Raw genomic sequence first — 16,615 nt, forward strand, 5'->3', positions numbered from 1 at the left:
CAAATTTATTTCTTGAGTATTCTCAAACCAGAAAATCGGCTATGGTGAATCCAGCTTATTACAGACTTCAGATATAAGACTGGAAAGTTTCAGGGGAAAAAACTACAGCAGTGTGAGATATCTTAGAAACACCTCTGATTAACTAGAACATGTCCACTGAAATTTCAGATCATGTCATAAAGCAAATATGAGTATACCTGTTCTCTGCAAAAAAATCGTTTGAACTTGCTTCAGCTGAAAGTTGATATGGAACAATGTAGAGACCTACTTTAAAATTAAAGTCTTATATTCTGGGTCTGTAAATTGCAACCTACATGTAAAAATAAGTGATGTGAATACACATACTCAGTGCCTGAATTATACAAAACAGAAACTAAAAGATTTATGCAACATTACTGTTTGAGTCAACATTCACCGGTCCAAAATAAGTATTAGACATAAAAACCATGGGATAGTATAAAAAAACAAAAACAAACAGTATCTGACTTCAAGCTACCTCATTTTAGAAAGTACATTTTAATTAATAAAGTATATTCCCATACCATACTTATCTCTAGGAAAGACAACAACATGGATTTCATATAGGCTAATAAAACAGACTTCTAATTCAAAGGCTATAAGCATTCAAGTCAGGTAAAATGTGACAGTGACAAAATTAAGTCAGTCTGCAAATTTAAATTTTTACACAGCAATGGAAATGTGAAATATTCTCTGTAAAGCCTTGTCATAAATATCTTCACTGCCTCAACCTAAACCATTGAAGAATTTAGTATAGTTTTATTCAGCTTGTCAAATACACATTATCTTTGTGTCCTGCTCACTCTCTGCATGAAATAAATGAATAATAGGGAGATAATGATCATCTGCCTCAGCTGGAGACCACATGTTTCATTTTCCAAACCACACAATAGATTTTTACTAAATTTGGTATAAGCAGTCCACATGACTAGTTGTCTTGTGAATTTTAATTTTGTCCATAATGATCTCCTGTAACTCTTTTTTTTTATGGAAAGCTCAGACTAAATGTTTATGAAATTTCTAATCAAGAAATCAATATATAACATAAAATTTAAATCTCATAAAGATTTTCAACATACATTTGAAGCAGTTTTTGAGGTCATGCATTTTTATGAATACAACTAAAAATTAAACTGAGTCATTTTGGCAGCATTCACTGGTGAACATCTTTGCCAGCAATAAATTCGCAATAAATGCAATAAAATGTAATAAATGAACATTCACAATAAGGGACGTAAAATTGTAAAGAACACATTTGGAAACAGTGTGTACTCTAAACCAGAACACGATTTTCCAGTCTTTAACATGTAACCCACAAAATGTTCATAGTTATTTTGCTTGTTTCCAGGAAAAACTGTTTCACAACAGATTACTTCAAGGGCTGCCTGGATGTGCTTCTTCTTCAAGATGAAATGGAAAAATATCAGACATGGATAAAACAATTACATGGGGCAGAACCTGGGGTTTAGGTACTTTTTGTTTTGCTTTTAGTTTTTATTATTTGTCCTTCTAGTTCATGTTTTATTTTGTATTTATTTTCTTGTATTTTAAGTTAGAATTTTAATTCTAAACCTGTAAATAAGCATTAACATTGAAAGAAGTTTATATTTTCATTAACTAATTAATGAATCTACAGTTTTACTTATATTTCTTTCCTTTTTCAACTGTTTAATAACAATTTGTTCCATAAATGTCATTAATATAACTACAATAACATTTTTTTAAACATTTTTAAAGCAAATAAGTATTTTAAATATGTACAACATATTTTTACTAAATAATAATTAAATAACTTTTTGTTTTTTTTAAACCGATACGTGTTTTGCAAATCATATTAGAAATGCATAAGATTAAATACAAAAAATAAGTTTTATTTTTATGTATATATTTTCTCAAGACTTTTTTATGTGTAATTTTTTTACTTTCCCTTACAATGAATTTTGTTGGAGGGACATTCATTTTTGTATTTTTACTCCTGTCCATCTTCAATTTTTTTCATGGCACAAAGGATTTTTGATTGCCATATGGTCCTGCACATGGGTGTTTCTGCATTTACCACGAAAACGTTGTCAGAGTAATCTAATATCATCATGTTTATTTCAGATCTAAATGCTTCAGCAGTGATTACTTCAAGGGCTGTCTTGAGGCCTTACTCTTAAAAGAGGAAGAACAAAAATTCAACCAAATGGTTGAGTACGTTGGAAAGAAGTAAGACATAAGACAATCCAGCCTATGAAAGTTGTGAATATCAACCACTAAACGACAATGGACAAGAGGAACCTGCCTCCAAGAACTTACACCACTTTATTCTAGTCTTGCAGTGGGGGGGAGGGGGAGAAGAAGAAGTTGCATATGTATGATATTACCATTAGATATGATTCAGTTTTTGCTACAATGAATTAAGAGAGATCTAATTCATGAACATTTTCACCAGAACATGAAGAGTGTTTTGTTTTTATTATTTAAAAGTATTAATTTATTAGTTTCATGGGACATCAGTTTGTATGGAAGAAATATGCATTTTTGCATTTAAAATAAATGACTTAATAAATACAAATGTCTCGTAACTTAAAATTTAATAATTAAATTATTTCTTCACTTATAAATATGATATTCACTGTATGTATTGTAAATGCAATCAGACTCCCTTGGTTTCAGAGTCCTACTTCTAGCTACACTTTATAATTCTTAAAAAATGCTACATATTAAAACTTACCACAAAAAATGAAAATTACTACATACTTTTACATGACTTGTTTGGTTCAGACTTACACAGTAATATTGTGTAATTGACAAGACAAATAAAAACCTGGAAGTGGAGTAAAGATCATACACACAACAGGTAATTTGAATGTCAAGCTATCATTCCAATATCAGTATTCCTCAATACTTGAATGAAGGTGTAGAACCTTTCTGCATTTGGATTACTATATGCATTAAAAGAGCTACACATATCATGTTTAAGTAAGTACATATGATGTGTCTACTGTGAAGTAATGTATAAGACAGTCCAGTTATATTCTTTGATTTGACTGTTCATTCTACTGTATTATCTTTTATTGATTGCTGTGCCTGATAATAATTGTGACTGTTTGATTAAGCTCGAAAGCATGTATGTTTGTACACACTTATTTTCTGCATTGTTACTACTAATGACTTGTTTTTCTTCTATGTACAGTATATAATGTGTTTTATTTATTTAAAACTTTTTTATGAATCTCGAAGAAAGTACGGGTTGTATGAATAGAATTATTGTACAATGTATTTTAAAGACAACAATTTGGTTATGTAATTTTATTATTGTCATGTTTAATGACGTTTTTATGTTATATTCTTTGACTACTGAGAATCTAAATTCTCACAGGACTCACATATAAGAAAACAAAGAGAAGCATTGTCTAATATAAGTTAAGTCATCACATTTGAACCAACATGATAGGTTCAGTGAATGAACCTTCAATATCTATCCATGTATGAAGGTTTACACATCAATGTCCTGTTCACATTGAAATGCATTTTCTGTAGAGTGATATGGTTTATTGTTTTTTTTATTTGTTGCTCTCTTCATATTAATTTTAATATTGTACATTAAAATAAAAAATATCTGAGAACTGCTGAGCATTCAAAGGAAATTTTTGATACTGAAGAAGGTGGCATTTTACTATACAAGAGGAAAATCAGAATCAAAACAGAAACATACAAGTCATCTGTCATCATGTCATGTCTCCTTACATAAATATTATGATTTGTATGTGCTGTTTACAATGGAAAGCTCATGATACATTCACCTTCTTCTCCTCCAGTTACTTCCACACTATCAAATTGGTTATTCAAAACAATGTTAATAAACATTTTATTATGTACACAAGTGGCAGCTCTAGTATTTAAGAATTAAAATCTATTTTCAAACAACAATACTTTGTTTCCTTCTTCTTTGCATCCTAATACACCTCTTATGTGTAAAATAAATGCTTCTCACAAAGGACATATGACAGTCAGTCACTTACATGTCTTTGAAGGACATAATGCAGTAAAAACAAATTTCCTCCTGGTGCTTAACCCTCTGAAGTCAAAGCTCGCCTAAATCATGCTTTAAGAATCCAGTCTGTACCACAAAGAGAACTCATCATTAAAAAATCTTAGTGCTGTTTAAGAAATAATCACTATTCACAGTGATAATTACACAAATAACAAATGCAGACTTGCTGATTGTTGAAACAGCTGGGCATTTAATTACCAGCAGGTTTTGGAAGGGTTTATTAAGCACACATCACAAAGGAAAAGATGGCAGGAGAGGGAGGCGAGTGATCAGCTTCATGTCTGGATGTCTTGCCTACAGTACCAACTGGAAAGGAAGCTGAGTGGGCCCCAGAGTTGGTCTGGATGCATTGATAATGAAAAAAATTCTGCCATACTGGGAATTCAACCCTGATCATCCAGTCCACAGCCTAGTAACTATTCACTGAGTTATCCCAGCCTCAGAAATATGTAAAAATGACACATGATGTAACTGCTACAAATTCCATATTCAGAAACTATATCAATTATTGTGGTTATACAGTGTGAAACAAGAAGAAAGGATGATTACAGAAAATTAAAAAAAGAAAGTGATCATGGTATTTTTCAAGTTCCTATCCCAATAGAATATTTCCTGAAAATACTGAGAAAAACCTCAAGACATTTGGATCAAAATAGCTAGTATTTGCCCTTATTTAAACTAGGTATCTTCTGAATACCACTGACCCTTTTAAAACAGAAAAATGCTAGATCTGGATACAAGACCAACAAGTCACCATTAAGCATTCTGCTCTGACCATGTTATAACAATGGATCTCCCTACATTATGGACTTCTAGATTGTCATTACATACTGGTACATATACATCAACTCCAATGTGGAAAATATAAAGATTACAAACGTATTCATTGACACTTTCGCATCCCCAATTGGCCTTGATTTATTTACTTTTGGTTTATTCAAAGACCACATAACATCAAATGATGAAATTAATGAAATGGAAAGGATATGTAAAGTATGAATCATGGCCTAACTTGAAGTATTAACTGGGTATTTTCCTGGACAGACTGAGTAAACAACTGTGCATGTATAGAGCCCTTAATAAAGAAGTATTCCACTATATTCAATTTACTACATTGTTGTACCATTATAAGAAAATAAGTTTCAGGGCCATATAAACCATAAGCACTATTCTATGGAGGAAAGCCACAAGATAATATAATTTTACATGAAAGCATTTCAGAAATTATACAGCTAATATAAAGTCATGTGATCCAGCTATCAAGTTAAAACATTCATTGACATTAAGGTTTTATAACGCTTTCGTTTGCATATGCCAAGTTTATTTCAACCCTTAACCATAAACTTGCAAAAGTGCACATATCAGCTTGTGGCTTTCCACAACAGAACTGCTGTTTCAAAGACAACCATATATAATCAAATTATATTAATTCTTATGGCCCTTCAGGCATACTAAACATACATAACAGTATAAAAATTCACTTGTTAACATGCATTAGAGGCACTGGTATCAAGTTCTTATTCATACTAAGCATCATCCACATGTCTAACTAGCCTGACAATAAAAAATCATCTTTTCACAGAATTATCCAGTAAATGTAATAGTACTTACAATTTGTACATCTTACAAACGTCTTCGAAAGCACAGAAATCCATGCTTATATTAATACATCACCATGCACTCTTAACGAACTGTTAAAAGTAAAATACTGTTATATAGCTCAAACATAAAGTAATTAGATGATAGAAGAATCCACATTATCTTGACCTAAAATAATTCCTTTATTATGCAGTATTATAAATTGGAGTCACTTCAAATATTCTCCATACTTTCCTATTTTATGACGTTTTTCGTTCCTTTCACTGAAAACGTTATAATTAAAAATTTAAATTTTGCGCGTTTGCTATAAATTATCATACACAAATTTCCCCCGACCACTAGTACCGATTCTCTAAAGCTTACTGTGAATGGCGCCACCTGTTAGAAATCTTTGCTCCTTGCCAACCTCACGCACATCGTTCAAAGTCGTAACTTCAAAACTGATAGTCACACATGTCTTACGTACTTAGTAACATAAATGGCAATCATATATATTGATTAGGATGAAAAGAAAAGTCATACATTTAAAAAATATATAGCAAATAAGTATTCTGTACTTACAAATTTCACAGATATAAACTCACAATATAGCAAATGGTGATAAATCCACAAACCAAAAGAAAATAAAAAAGCAGAAAATGGTCTGTGACTGTAAAATTTAATCAGATGATCTTGAAGATTTAGTCACTGCACTAAATATCTTCCACATTTCCTACACTAAATGGAAATGTGATTGAATACTGTCAACACTTCATCTTGCAAAAATTGTAATTTCGACGTTGGCATGCCCTGATATTGTGGTGGAGATAAGTAAAATGTGATCATGCGCACGTTCTCTTTGGCTGATGTGATGTAAAACGTGATCATTTTCCACTGTACCCTTATAAGACCTACAGAACTGATAGAAACTATTTCAATAACATGTAATGTCTTATAATTCTACGAACAATTGTCGAACAATTTTTAAATTTCATTTAAAACTGACAATTCTATGTACTCTTTGCTGTTGATAATATAATAATCTAAGGTAGATTACAAAAATAATGATTTGTGAATTTAGCCACATTGTTACTGATATGAACAAATAGTTAAAGGTAAAAAACTCACTTCCAAATTTTGTCAAACATACTTCATTTTCTGTAACCAATAACAAACCTTTTCTTAAATGAACATATGCTGCTGTTCTTTTGTCTAGAAAGTTGATGATAAAATGAACTGAAAAAAAGCAGCACATGGACCAAATGAAACCTAAGTAAAGTTCAGTATTGTTTTTAAAGAGCTTTATTTTATTTCTCATTAGAATGGATTTTGCATACTCTCATTGAGCCATGAAATAGAGCATAATAATCTTGTGAAATTCAACCAACAGAAATAAAATAAAATAATGAGAATGTTAAAAAAGTTATATAGAGAACTGTTTAAGATATTTTGCATTTTATCACTTTCCTCAGAATATATATGTGCTTCAATGGCATTTGTATTTACTAACCATAAAATTGTTTTGGCCAAATTAAGAAATTCATAACAAGATAATACAAGATCTCCATAGACCATCAGCAAATCTGACAGTTTACCTAAAAGATACATTCTGTGCAGGAATTTAATTGTAACACAAGCTCCCAGTATGAGTTATTAAACTATCCACTGACAGAATATAATTCCAATAAGCATTTGAAGAATTCCTTTTGACACTGCCCTTTTATTTTGTTGATAAATTTATAAATCATAATATTCATCGCCCTGATGACGGAGGCAGTATGACCTCTGAAACGTTGGTTAACATCGACCAGACTACACAGCGCAACAACCCAGAAGACAGAAATCTTCTTATAAATCTTACATTAATAGCAGATTGCTAATGATGTATAACTTATTGTAAAATAGTGATATAGAATTTATGCTTTATAGAAGTAAGTGGAACATAAATGCAAAGTAAGTGTATCATTTTTTAAAAGAGCTTATATTTTTAAGCATATATCTGACACTAGTTATAATGGTATTCTTTATATGTTGCTTTCGATATTGTTGAATAAAAGGCTCTTTTCATTTTTATACACTGGCATTTTTTATTTCGTGATCTGTGATTCACAGAATGCATGAAAGCTAACCCAACCTAGTATAATTCAATCTAATTTAATTGATGACGAATATCAAATAGTACGTCATGAGGACATTCGTTCAGTTTTTTATCTCCCCATTTTGGCACACCTTATTTCCTTCCACCACGTACAGAAACTGAACAAAACACATTCATCAAGCGGTATGGTAGGTTTTGTATAAAACTATTTCTACGGTGTTAGGTTATGCGATAACTTACGTTGTTATGCTTCTGATTCTCTTAAATTAATTTGTGAGTTTAAAATAATTTATACACATGACTTTTAAATTCCAAAATTTAGCTATTGTGTTACATCGTTTACATTTTACGGTTTTATATACGAATTTATATTGGAATGAAATTTGAAATCGGGGTCTCCTGTTTCGTATTCATTGGTTACCTAACATCGTAATTGTACTCAATTACAACGTTAGGTAACCAATGCTATTGGCATATGATTGGTATTCATATTGTGACATGTTCCACATACTTTGTTTGTACAATGAAGGAACAATGGAAAGTAAATAAATTCTGTTCTGTTCACTAATAACACATTCAACCATTGGACAGGATTTAGAGCCTGCCACCTCATAGCCTTAATATTGAGTTTACTGTTGCCCTGTTCTGTGTAGTTTTTAAAATGAATGTTTTCCAAGCGACTTTCCCACCAAAAAGTTGTTATTCCTTGCTCCTTCCATCCAAGGCACACGCATAACTTATTCTAGTGCCTTGATGTCACCATTTGAGCAGTGCAAATCAACTAATTCTTCATATCTGGTTTCACATTTGTGGTTTTATGATTTCTGTTTGGTTAACTTCAGATACTGTCATACAGATCTAATACAGGAAAATTGTGTGTGCCACCTGGCATTATAAATCCATGTAAACATTAGTGGTTATGCTTTCTTGTGTAAGTATTTTTGCTGTAATACTGTAATTGACTGTACATTACTATGATACCTATGTAGTTTTTTATTTGTATTAGAAACAGTTATTATATTTGTGCTATGGTGTTTTGTACATTCTTGGCTTGGACCTATGAAGGATTAATGGGATGTAAATAAATCTTATTCTGTTCTACTATTTTTAAAAATGGGTCTCTCCATGTGGCTTCTTCTGTTTCAGGAAGTGTGGAATTACACCACATAACCTGATATTGTAATTTTCAGATTGTTGATCCCCTTGTTATGGATCCAGTATTGCTTCAGAAGCAGGTCCTTGATAATGCAGAAGACCTAAGGAGTTACATGCAAGATTTGAAAAGCTGGGAAGCTGACATGAAGAGAAAAGAATCAGAGCTTGCCACAACAGCCTCTGATGACCAGGTTTGTGTACTTCCTTATAAGTTTTATTAGGAGTATATTTTAACCTCCTATAACCAAAGCAAGTTTTAGTGTCTGACATCTACAGTAACAAGTCTTTTGCTAAAGCAAACTAAGCTTGCCTCAGTGTTTTGTGAAGTGTTCTGCCTTTTTTTCCTCAAATTTATTAGTTAATATTTACTTCAGGAACTGTACCTACAGTGGGATTGTTAAACAAGACTTCTTCCTTTTATGTCATAACAGATTTAATTACTGACACTGAGTGGCACATTATAGAAAGAACAGCTATGTGAAACTACTTTGTGAATTTTAATATAATTTTTACAGTGATTTCATGGAAATCCTCTTCAAAAAATTTGTTTCATTTTCAGGCACTTCCACCTGTTCGCACTAAAATAAAAAAAATATCTGAAGTGCAGAAAAGTAAACATGAAAAACAAAATGAAATGCCAGCAAGGATTTCTGGATATGATTATGCCTCTTGGGATAAATTTGATGTGGTGAGTTTTATATTACTATGGTGGTAATAACTAATTCTTCCTCTCAGTGAAGCAGGTTCTACTAGACACCATTGTCCAGCATGTTACCTGTTGCTAATGGCATAACAATGTTAAACTTATAACTAAAACAACACAAATGAAGAACTTGTACACATTCTGCAGCTATTTTTAACTGAAAATGCATAAGTGGGAAAATAACTGTACTATTGATTTTGTTTAAAGATTATCAACTATTGACTGAAGTGTTAAAGACTTTCACATAATCTCTTATAAAGTCTCTAGGGCTCTGTGTTCTTATGATCCTTGTGTCTGTAAAGCCAGTGTTAATTTCATTCAGCATAATATAAAGTGGAAACCATTCTTATCAATACTACTGTATGCCTTGCATGAAAATTAAGATTATAGACAAATTCTGTGAGTGGTTTTCATAATGAAAATCATTTCTTTCCAGATTTTGATATTAGGTCTGATGAAACTACTTTCAAATTTAAGAAATGTGGTTGTAGAACATGTAGTTATTCTGCTAGGGGTGCAGTCTGTCTTCTAGAGGAATCATTGGACTATGTTTCTTTGAAGGGACTATACATTTATAAAAGTTTCAGGAGCAATGACAGCTCTTGCCTTGCTTTCTGGTGGGGCACCTGTATAACAGAATATAAAATAAAATGGTGAAACTTGCTGTTCTTGAGAAATATAACCCCTGACATTGCACCAGGATGTACTGTATAGAGATGTGGCAATTCTTCCATTGCCTGTAGCACTAGGCTTGTTAATAAAGAAAGTTTATGTGTCACCAGCATTTCTGTTGACTCGATATTTTTATTTTAAAGGATAAAGCATGTGAAGAATTTGATGGTGGAAGACATCAAGAATCAGAAGGTGATAAAGACACAGTCAGTGATAGTGAGGAAAAACAGATCAGAGAAGAAGCAGTCTATGAAAAGGAAATGGTTAGTTTACAGAATGAAATCTAACAATCCTGATATTTTGCATAAAGATAATCTTCAGACAATATTACAATTTTATTACATATGGAAAATAAATTTTTAAAGAAGTCTTACAAGGAGATTTTTCTTAGAGAGATATCGAGTCATGAAAACCACTTCATAGCTGCATAATATTAGCACCATGTGAACACTTAGGTTTGCTGAGGAAGTATATTTATCACATTCAAAGAGGCGTCTCATTGACTTGAGAATACATAAGTACTGTCACTACCTGAGAATTGAAACTTCTTTTATGTCATATTTGATTTTATCCAGGATGCAAAGTAGCTGTTTATCCCAAGATCTTTGGAGCAATATTGAATACAGTTGATCAATATAATTTTTTGCAACATGGTGACAATTTATTTTACATCTGTTCAAGGGGAATGATTTGGTGAAGAGTAAGAAGTGGAAAGAAGCAATTCGATGCTACAGTCGAGCCATCAACTGTTTCCCTTATGATGCTATTTTCTATGCAAATCGTGCTCTTTGTTATCTTAAAACTGAAGAGTAAGTTATGTTCCTGTTATAGAATAAGGCTGCTGTTAAAATTTATTCCTTATTTTCAAAATACAGTCATGAAAACCAATAGATTGCCAGTGATAATTTGTGGAAAATTATTCCTGTTACTATGGAATATCATTATAAAATTCATATAGCATGTTGCTCACCATAGACCAAGACTAGACTATCCATATTGGGATAGTCATAATAGGATGATATATTTCTAGATGGATGTGGATGTGCAGCTTGAATCTTCTAAATGGCAACTTGTGAAAAAAGGAAAACTACAAATGAATTGCCATTTATACCTGTTATAAACATTATTCAGTTGTATTTCCAATATTAGCTACAGGATATTTAAAACATATGCATGAAAATGTTAAACTTCTAAACTGTATGTTGGTGCAGTAAATGAAAGAATTAATTTGTATATTTTTAGAACAGAATTATAAGTAAATAATTTCTCAGTCAACCATTGCCCAAATTTGTCAGTGTGTTAATTTCTTTTTTACTTTTCAGTCTCAGATCAGCTGAAGCAGACTGCACAGCAGCATTGCAGTTGGATTCTAGTTATGTGAAAGCATATCAACGCCGTGCAATGGCTCGAGCTGGATTAGGTCAGTTACAGGAGGCAAGAGCTGATCTGCTAAAAGTAATGGAACTAGAGCCAAAGAACATGGCATCAAAAGCAGAATTAATGAAACTGGAAAAGAAAATCAACATAAAACCTCAACAAAATGTAATCCTTTGAGATTATCACTTGTATCCTTAAGATATTGCTTTATGATCTTTACCAGCTTTGAAAAATGTTAATTGATAAGTATCTTGTGTACCAATACCTTATGAATATGTAGCTATACTGAATTCAGGTATATCTGTAAGAACAACGTAAAGGACATAATTATTTGTGTTGTGAGATTTATTAAAATTCAAAGTACTATTTATTCTTTAATGCTTGCTTTTCAGCAGTCTGTGAAAGAACCTGGCTTTGCAACTTGTTCTAAAAACATTGTGAGTCTAGAAACAGATAAACAAGTCAAAATTTCATCTTATGCACTTAAAGATAAAAAGGCAGAAAAGGAAACAGACACAAGAAATGAAAGTAAAATGCCACTTAAGCAAATCATAAGAGAAGAAAAAGAAGTCTCACAAATGTCTGTCAATAAAACTACTGCTGTAGCAGAAGTAAAGAAAGATGAAAAGTGTTTTACAGATCAAGAAATCATAGATGAACAAAGTGGAGAATCAAGATTGTTGGAGAACATTGTGACTGAAGAAGAGATATGGTCTACACATGGAGAAGTTGAATTGGTATATTCAATACACAAACCTCCTCACTTACGTTCTAAAGTAAGTATAGTTAATGTAGTCAATTATGCATGTTTTCAAGAATTCCGAAGACCTCCACACTAACTTGTAATGTCTCACACAGAATACATCAGTTTGAAACTTATTAAATTTATCACAGGGATGGAGTTGCAAATTAGATTTGTATCTACAATGAGAATATTAATGTTAATTGTGTTGATATAATGTTTCACTATGTGTTCCCATAATATAATGTTCTATTATGTTTTTTCCAATTTGTAAATATGTTTTTCTTGTATGAAAATACCCAGTTTGGAATAATGTGTATCTTATTCACTTAGGAATTAAAATTGTAGACAGACATCACATTCACACATACTAAACCATTAAAAGCAGGGTAAAAAAATTTGAGGCTACTCATGTCTGTATGGAGTGCCAACATGCTTTAGTAAAGTATACATACCATTATCAAATCAGTAGGAGAGGAATGTGCATGTAATTTACTACTATAGATTTAGTCAATGATATGTGTATGATTTTAAGCAGTTTGGTATTGACAAAAGCCTATATTGTCATCTCTGTTTGATTGTATTGACTACTATAGTAATGCAATTGTAACAGTGAAACAGTTTAAAAATGATTTTAATTAATGTGTATGTGAATAAATATATACAAATCTGTGTTGACATAGGAATTACTACAGTGAAATTACAATTATCATGAATGTTTATGAATATATATGTAATTATATGAGCTGGACTAATACATAAACTGCTTGGGAGACATAGGCGTAGATGAGATAGATCTTAAAATAGGATGTGGACTGGATGCATGTGGCTTAGGATGGGTTCCAGTGGCAGGTTGTTGTGAACATGGCAGTAAGCCTTCATATCCAATGAAAGATATGGTATTTGATTATCTTAGTGACAAATTTATAGAATTAATTAAACCAAAACATATGGGGTGATTCAGGAGAGTACCAAACTTAGTGGATACATTAATCAAAAGGTTTTTAGTAAAAATAGTCCTGTTATCATGGCTCCAATTTAGAAAGTTTGAGGAATCTGGTAGTTGCAAAGACTAAGATAAAGATGCACCAGAAATATGGAAAGTTTATGCTTATTATTGGACATTTTTCCTTATGTTTAAATGCACACAGTGTTTTGGAAGCTGGCTGTGCTTCCATCATCGTATGAAACTGCGCAACCAAATCTGTTGAGATCTACTGAATAAAGTGAATCTGAATACCCTGAGAAGTCGACCAAACAGATTAGGTTGCACAGTTTCACTTGATGATGGAAGGAGAGTCAGGTTGCATGTATTCTAACTAAAATACCAAGGTAAATGTCCAATACTATGCATCAGTTTAATGACACATCTTTGTCAAAAAGCTTTTAGACAGAAATAGAGGTTTAACTTTTCTAATGCAGTCATGTAAATAATGTGCCCATGATGTTTTGTAGACTCCTGAATCACTCTGTATACACATTGTTCTCTTTTTTAATTTACATATGCATTCACAAATATATGTCTTATCACAGGATGAAAATTTGTTTCAAGATTTTCCGTGTAAGTAACTGTAACCGCAGATTTCTGATATTGTGTTTTTCCCCCCTTTTTTTTTAAAAAAAGAAAGCTTTGAAGAGAATTGAAATTCAAGAAGTTGATAATCATTTTAGTAGACAGCTTGGAACAAGTAACAAAATATGCACTGCTAATTCAGTGGAGAATGAACATCATCAAATTACTGTTGGCTTAGATACAGGAAAGCCTACAGATGTCAAAGAGCAAAAGACAGAGGGATTTCATAAAGTTAATGATGTAGAAAGCAGTAAAATGAAGTCAACATCTGAAAATGAAAATTCTACATCACAGAGTAAAGTCACTGATCATCTGACAGAAATGGTATCAGAGAAAGTTCCCCCTATTCCTAATACATCAGTGCAGTTTCAAGTTGCTTGGAAGAAAGTAAGAACAGACCCTCACCTCAGCTATCTCTACTTAAAGGTATGTTAATGGTAAATCACAATGCTCAGAATATTGTTACTCTAGAAAGAATTATGTCTGTCTGGTTACATTAATCTTAATGCAATAAGTGTGGTTCATTAATATGTTAGGATTAATGCAATCTGACATTTGAACCTCAAAGATTCTCCAAGAATGCCATTTAGTAATTGGAAAATGTTTTCTATAAAGTTTTTACTTCTCATTTTTGTTCAGTGTTATAAATATAGATTATTTTATATTGATTTTGGTCTTCTGGTCTGGGTTCACCATTGGTCTTGAGGATGGTTACCAGTGAAACATTGTTAACTAACCTACAAGACCACAGTCAACATCTTCACTGCTGTGGGAACCTGATCTCAGATGTTGATTTAATTGGAAAATTGTCAGTATATTTGTTATGGAAGTGGTGAATATTGTATAGCACTTCTCTCTTAACAGTCATAGGCTTTTTTGAAGTCTCTTATCGTCCAGCTGAACACATTTGTCATTTGGCTTATATCAGCATTTCTCAACCTATGGTACACATACGACTGGTGATATGCGAGCCAATGTTGAGTGGTACGCGAAATAAGTAAGAAAAATAAAAAGATAATATTAACATAAATAAATTTTCCCTGATTGCATTTTGTTAGTGGTACATTTAATATGTTAAATTAGAATTTGTTGTACACCAGCAAAAAAAGGTGAGAACCCTTGGCTTATATTAAAACAGCCTCTCAAAATTAGAGTGGTTGCTCATTGAAACTGTCAAAGTGTACAAAGGCTTTTATGGAAGAAGGTATGATGTGATTCCTTGAAAAATATACATCCCTCAAAGTGTTCCTGGAGTATCATCCTGACTAGGCTATAAGCTTGGATGGCCAGAGTTTGATTCTTGGCAGATTCATGTCCAGACTAGCTATGGAGCCAGCTCACTTTCCTTTCCATTGGGCTCCAGGAATAAACCAGCCAGGATGTAAAACTGACCGCTTACCTCCATATAGTGCTAAGGTTAAGTGTGTGTAGCCATACCTTTACTCTCCCATGTCTTCCTGATGTGGTGCATAATTTAGCATAGAGGCGCGTCTTCAGTTAGCAGTACTGAATTAAGTACAGGGAAAACTTTACCTTGTTGCATTCAATAGATCAAAAAATATTTCAGCAAATGATGCTGATAGATGTGAGGTTCTAATGGTGGTGAAGGTGTTGATGATGTTCTTGGTTGTTATGCTGTGTGGACTCATAGGGAGATACAAACATTTTTGGGGCTGAAGATGGAAATAGCAGCTTCTCAAAAACATTGGTTTCTGCCTGAGTCAATATGGTGTCACAACCCGAAATACTGTTGGCAAATAATGCAGAATCTACTGACTTTTTATTTGTAATGTTTGTTTGATATAACATGCATATTCCCCAGATGTTTTGCCTTCATAAATGAAATATTAAATTTGTATGATTTCAGCAAATTCCTGGAGCATATCTGCCAAAAATATTCCGTGATTCTTTGGAGAGTAGCACACTTAGTGATATAATATCTACCATCAAAACTGAGTTTATTCAGTTTAAAGAGCCTGCTTTATCATTCCTTATGGGATTATCTGATGTTCGAAGATTTGGTGCTCTAGCTATGTTCCTGTCTGAAAGTGACAAAGCAGGTGAGGCATGATCACAATGGTAAACAGTAATCTACTACTTCCTGCTATGAATTTCCAATCTGTATACATTTTATAGGACTTCCAGTACATATAGTAGTAGTAGAAAGTGTGAAGATTATTTCAATCTAGGTCAATTTCAGTCCTGTAGTTTTAAGACAAAATATTTTATAGTTAGGAATTTAGCAGAACAAACTATTTTTGTGAAAACCAAGATATTTATTCCTGTGACAGGCAGAATGGCATTGGCATACTACATATTATTTGTCTTATTTTCCTGAATAGGAGTCAAGAAGATACTGGAATACTGCAAAGAACAAGGTGAATGCTCAGAAGAAGACAGCATAGACCTTATGACAAAATATGAATTATATTAAGATATTTGTAAACAGTGCTGCATAATCGGTGTATTGTGCTAGACTTTGTAAAGATTATCTTCGTACTTTGAAAGTGCGTTAATTGGAACAGACCAAACAGTGTGACCAAATGGAGGTAATGTACTACTACTGTAATATATTTACAACTTGGAATCAGTTAATATAAATTTGTCTCAAGAGTATTATTATTAGATAACTAAAATAACATTTACAATAATGTTACCTA

The 16,615-nt window shown here is 32.3% G+C and overlaps 3 protein-coding genes across 15 annotated transcripts in view; 2 read left to right on the plus strand and 1 right to left on the minus strand.

Annotated features, from left to right (window-relative positions):
• ITP (ion transport peptide) overlaps positions 1-3,933 on the plus strand; it is a 67,779-nt gene extending 63,846 nt beyond the window's left edge. For 2 of the 3 annotated variants that reach the window (XM_087358111.1, XM_087358112.1), the window contains exons 3-4: positions 1,367-1,487; positions 2,122-3,933. In XM_087358111.1, coding sequence (XP_087214237.1) covers positions 1,367-1,487 — 121 coding nt within the window. In that variant the 3' untranslated portion in view covers positions 2,122-3,933. The remainder of the gene's footprint in view (positions 1-1,366; positions 1,488-2,121) is intronic. The other variant, XM_087358113.1, reaches the window with a different exon arrangement.
• The window catches only part of LOC110838745 (peroxisomal leader peptide-processing protease), a 103,243-nt gene extending 96,811 nt beyond the window's left edge, over positions 1-6,432 (minus strand). For 3 of the 7 annotated variants that reach the window (XM_087358110.1, XM_022082274.2, XM_087358108.1), the window contains exon 1: positions 6,241-6,432. The gene's annotated coding sequence lies outside the window, so the exon portion shown is untranslated. Of the gene's footprint in view, positions 1-5,668; positions 6,174-6,217 lie in introns of those variants that run through there. The other 4 variants (XM_087358109.1, XM_022082271.2, XM_022082273.2 and 1 more) reach the window with 2 other exon arrangements.
• A 1,403-nt stretch (positions 6,433-7,835) lies between these two features.
• LOC110838747 (RNA polymerase II-associated protein 3) lies at positions 7,836-16,571 on the plus strand. 5 transcript variants are annotated; one of them, XM_022082279.2, is made up of 11 exons: positions 7,938-8,006; positions 8,576-8,664; positions 8,924-9,079; positions 9,448-9,576; positions 10,407-10,526; positions 10,945-11,072; positions 11,586-11,805; positions 12,033-12,416; positions 14,007-14,381; positions 15,823-16,015; positions 16,298-16,571. In XM_022082279.2, exons 2-11 carry the CDS (start codon positions 8,653-8,655, stop codon positions 16,387-16,389), a joined length of 1,809 nt encoding a protein of 602 aa, XP_021937971.1. In that variant the 5' UTR covers positions 7,938-8,006; positions 8,576-8,652; the 3' UTR covers positions 16,390-16,571. The 5 variants fall into 5 exon arrangements, with proteins under 5 accessions (XP_021937973.1, XP_021937975.1, XP_021937974.1 ...); XM_022082280.2 differs by having other exon boundaries at positions 12,036-12,416; XM_022082281.2 differs by lacking the exons at positions 7,938-8,006; positions 8,576-8,664 and adding an exon at positions 7,836-7,921.
• The last annotated feature ends 44 nt before the right edge of the window (positions 16,572-16,615 follow it).

Source organism: Zootermopsis nevadensis, unplaced genomic scaffold, assembly GCF_977971745.1.
Source record: "Zootermopsis nevadensis isolate Lab colony 2312 unplaced genomic scaffold, Znev_1.0 Znev_ptg000029l, whole genome shotgun sequence".
NCBI classification, from domain to species: Eukaryota; Metazoa; Arthropoda; class Insecta; order Blattodea; family Termopsidae; genus Zootermopsis; species Zootermopsis nevadensis.

Coding starts and splice junctions, on each gene's coding strand:
- LOC110838747 (XM_022082279.2), top strand. Junction 11,073..11,585: donor TGTTATCTTAAAACTGAAGA/GTAAGTTATGTT, acceptor TTTACTTTTCAG/TCTCAGATCAGCTGAAGCAG. Junction 11,806..12,032: donor ACATAAAACCTCAACAAAAT/GTAATCCTTTGA, acceptor CTTGCTTTTCAG/CAGTCTGTGAAAGAACCTGG.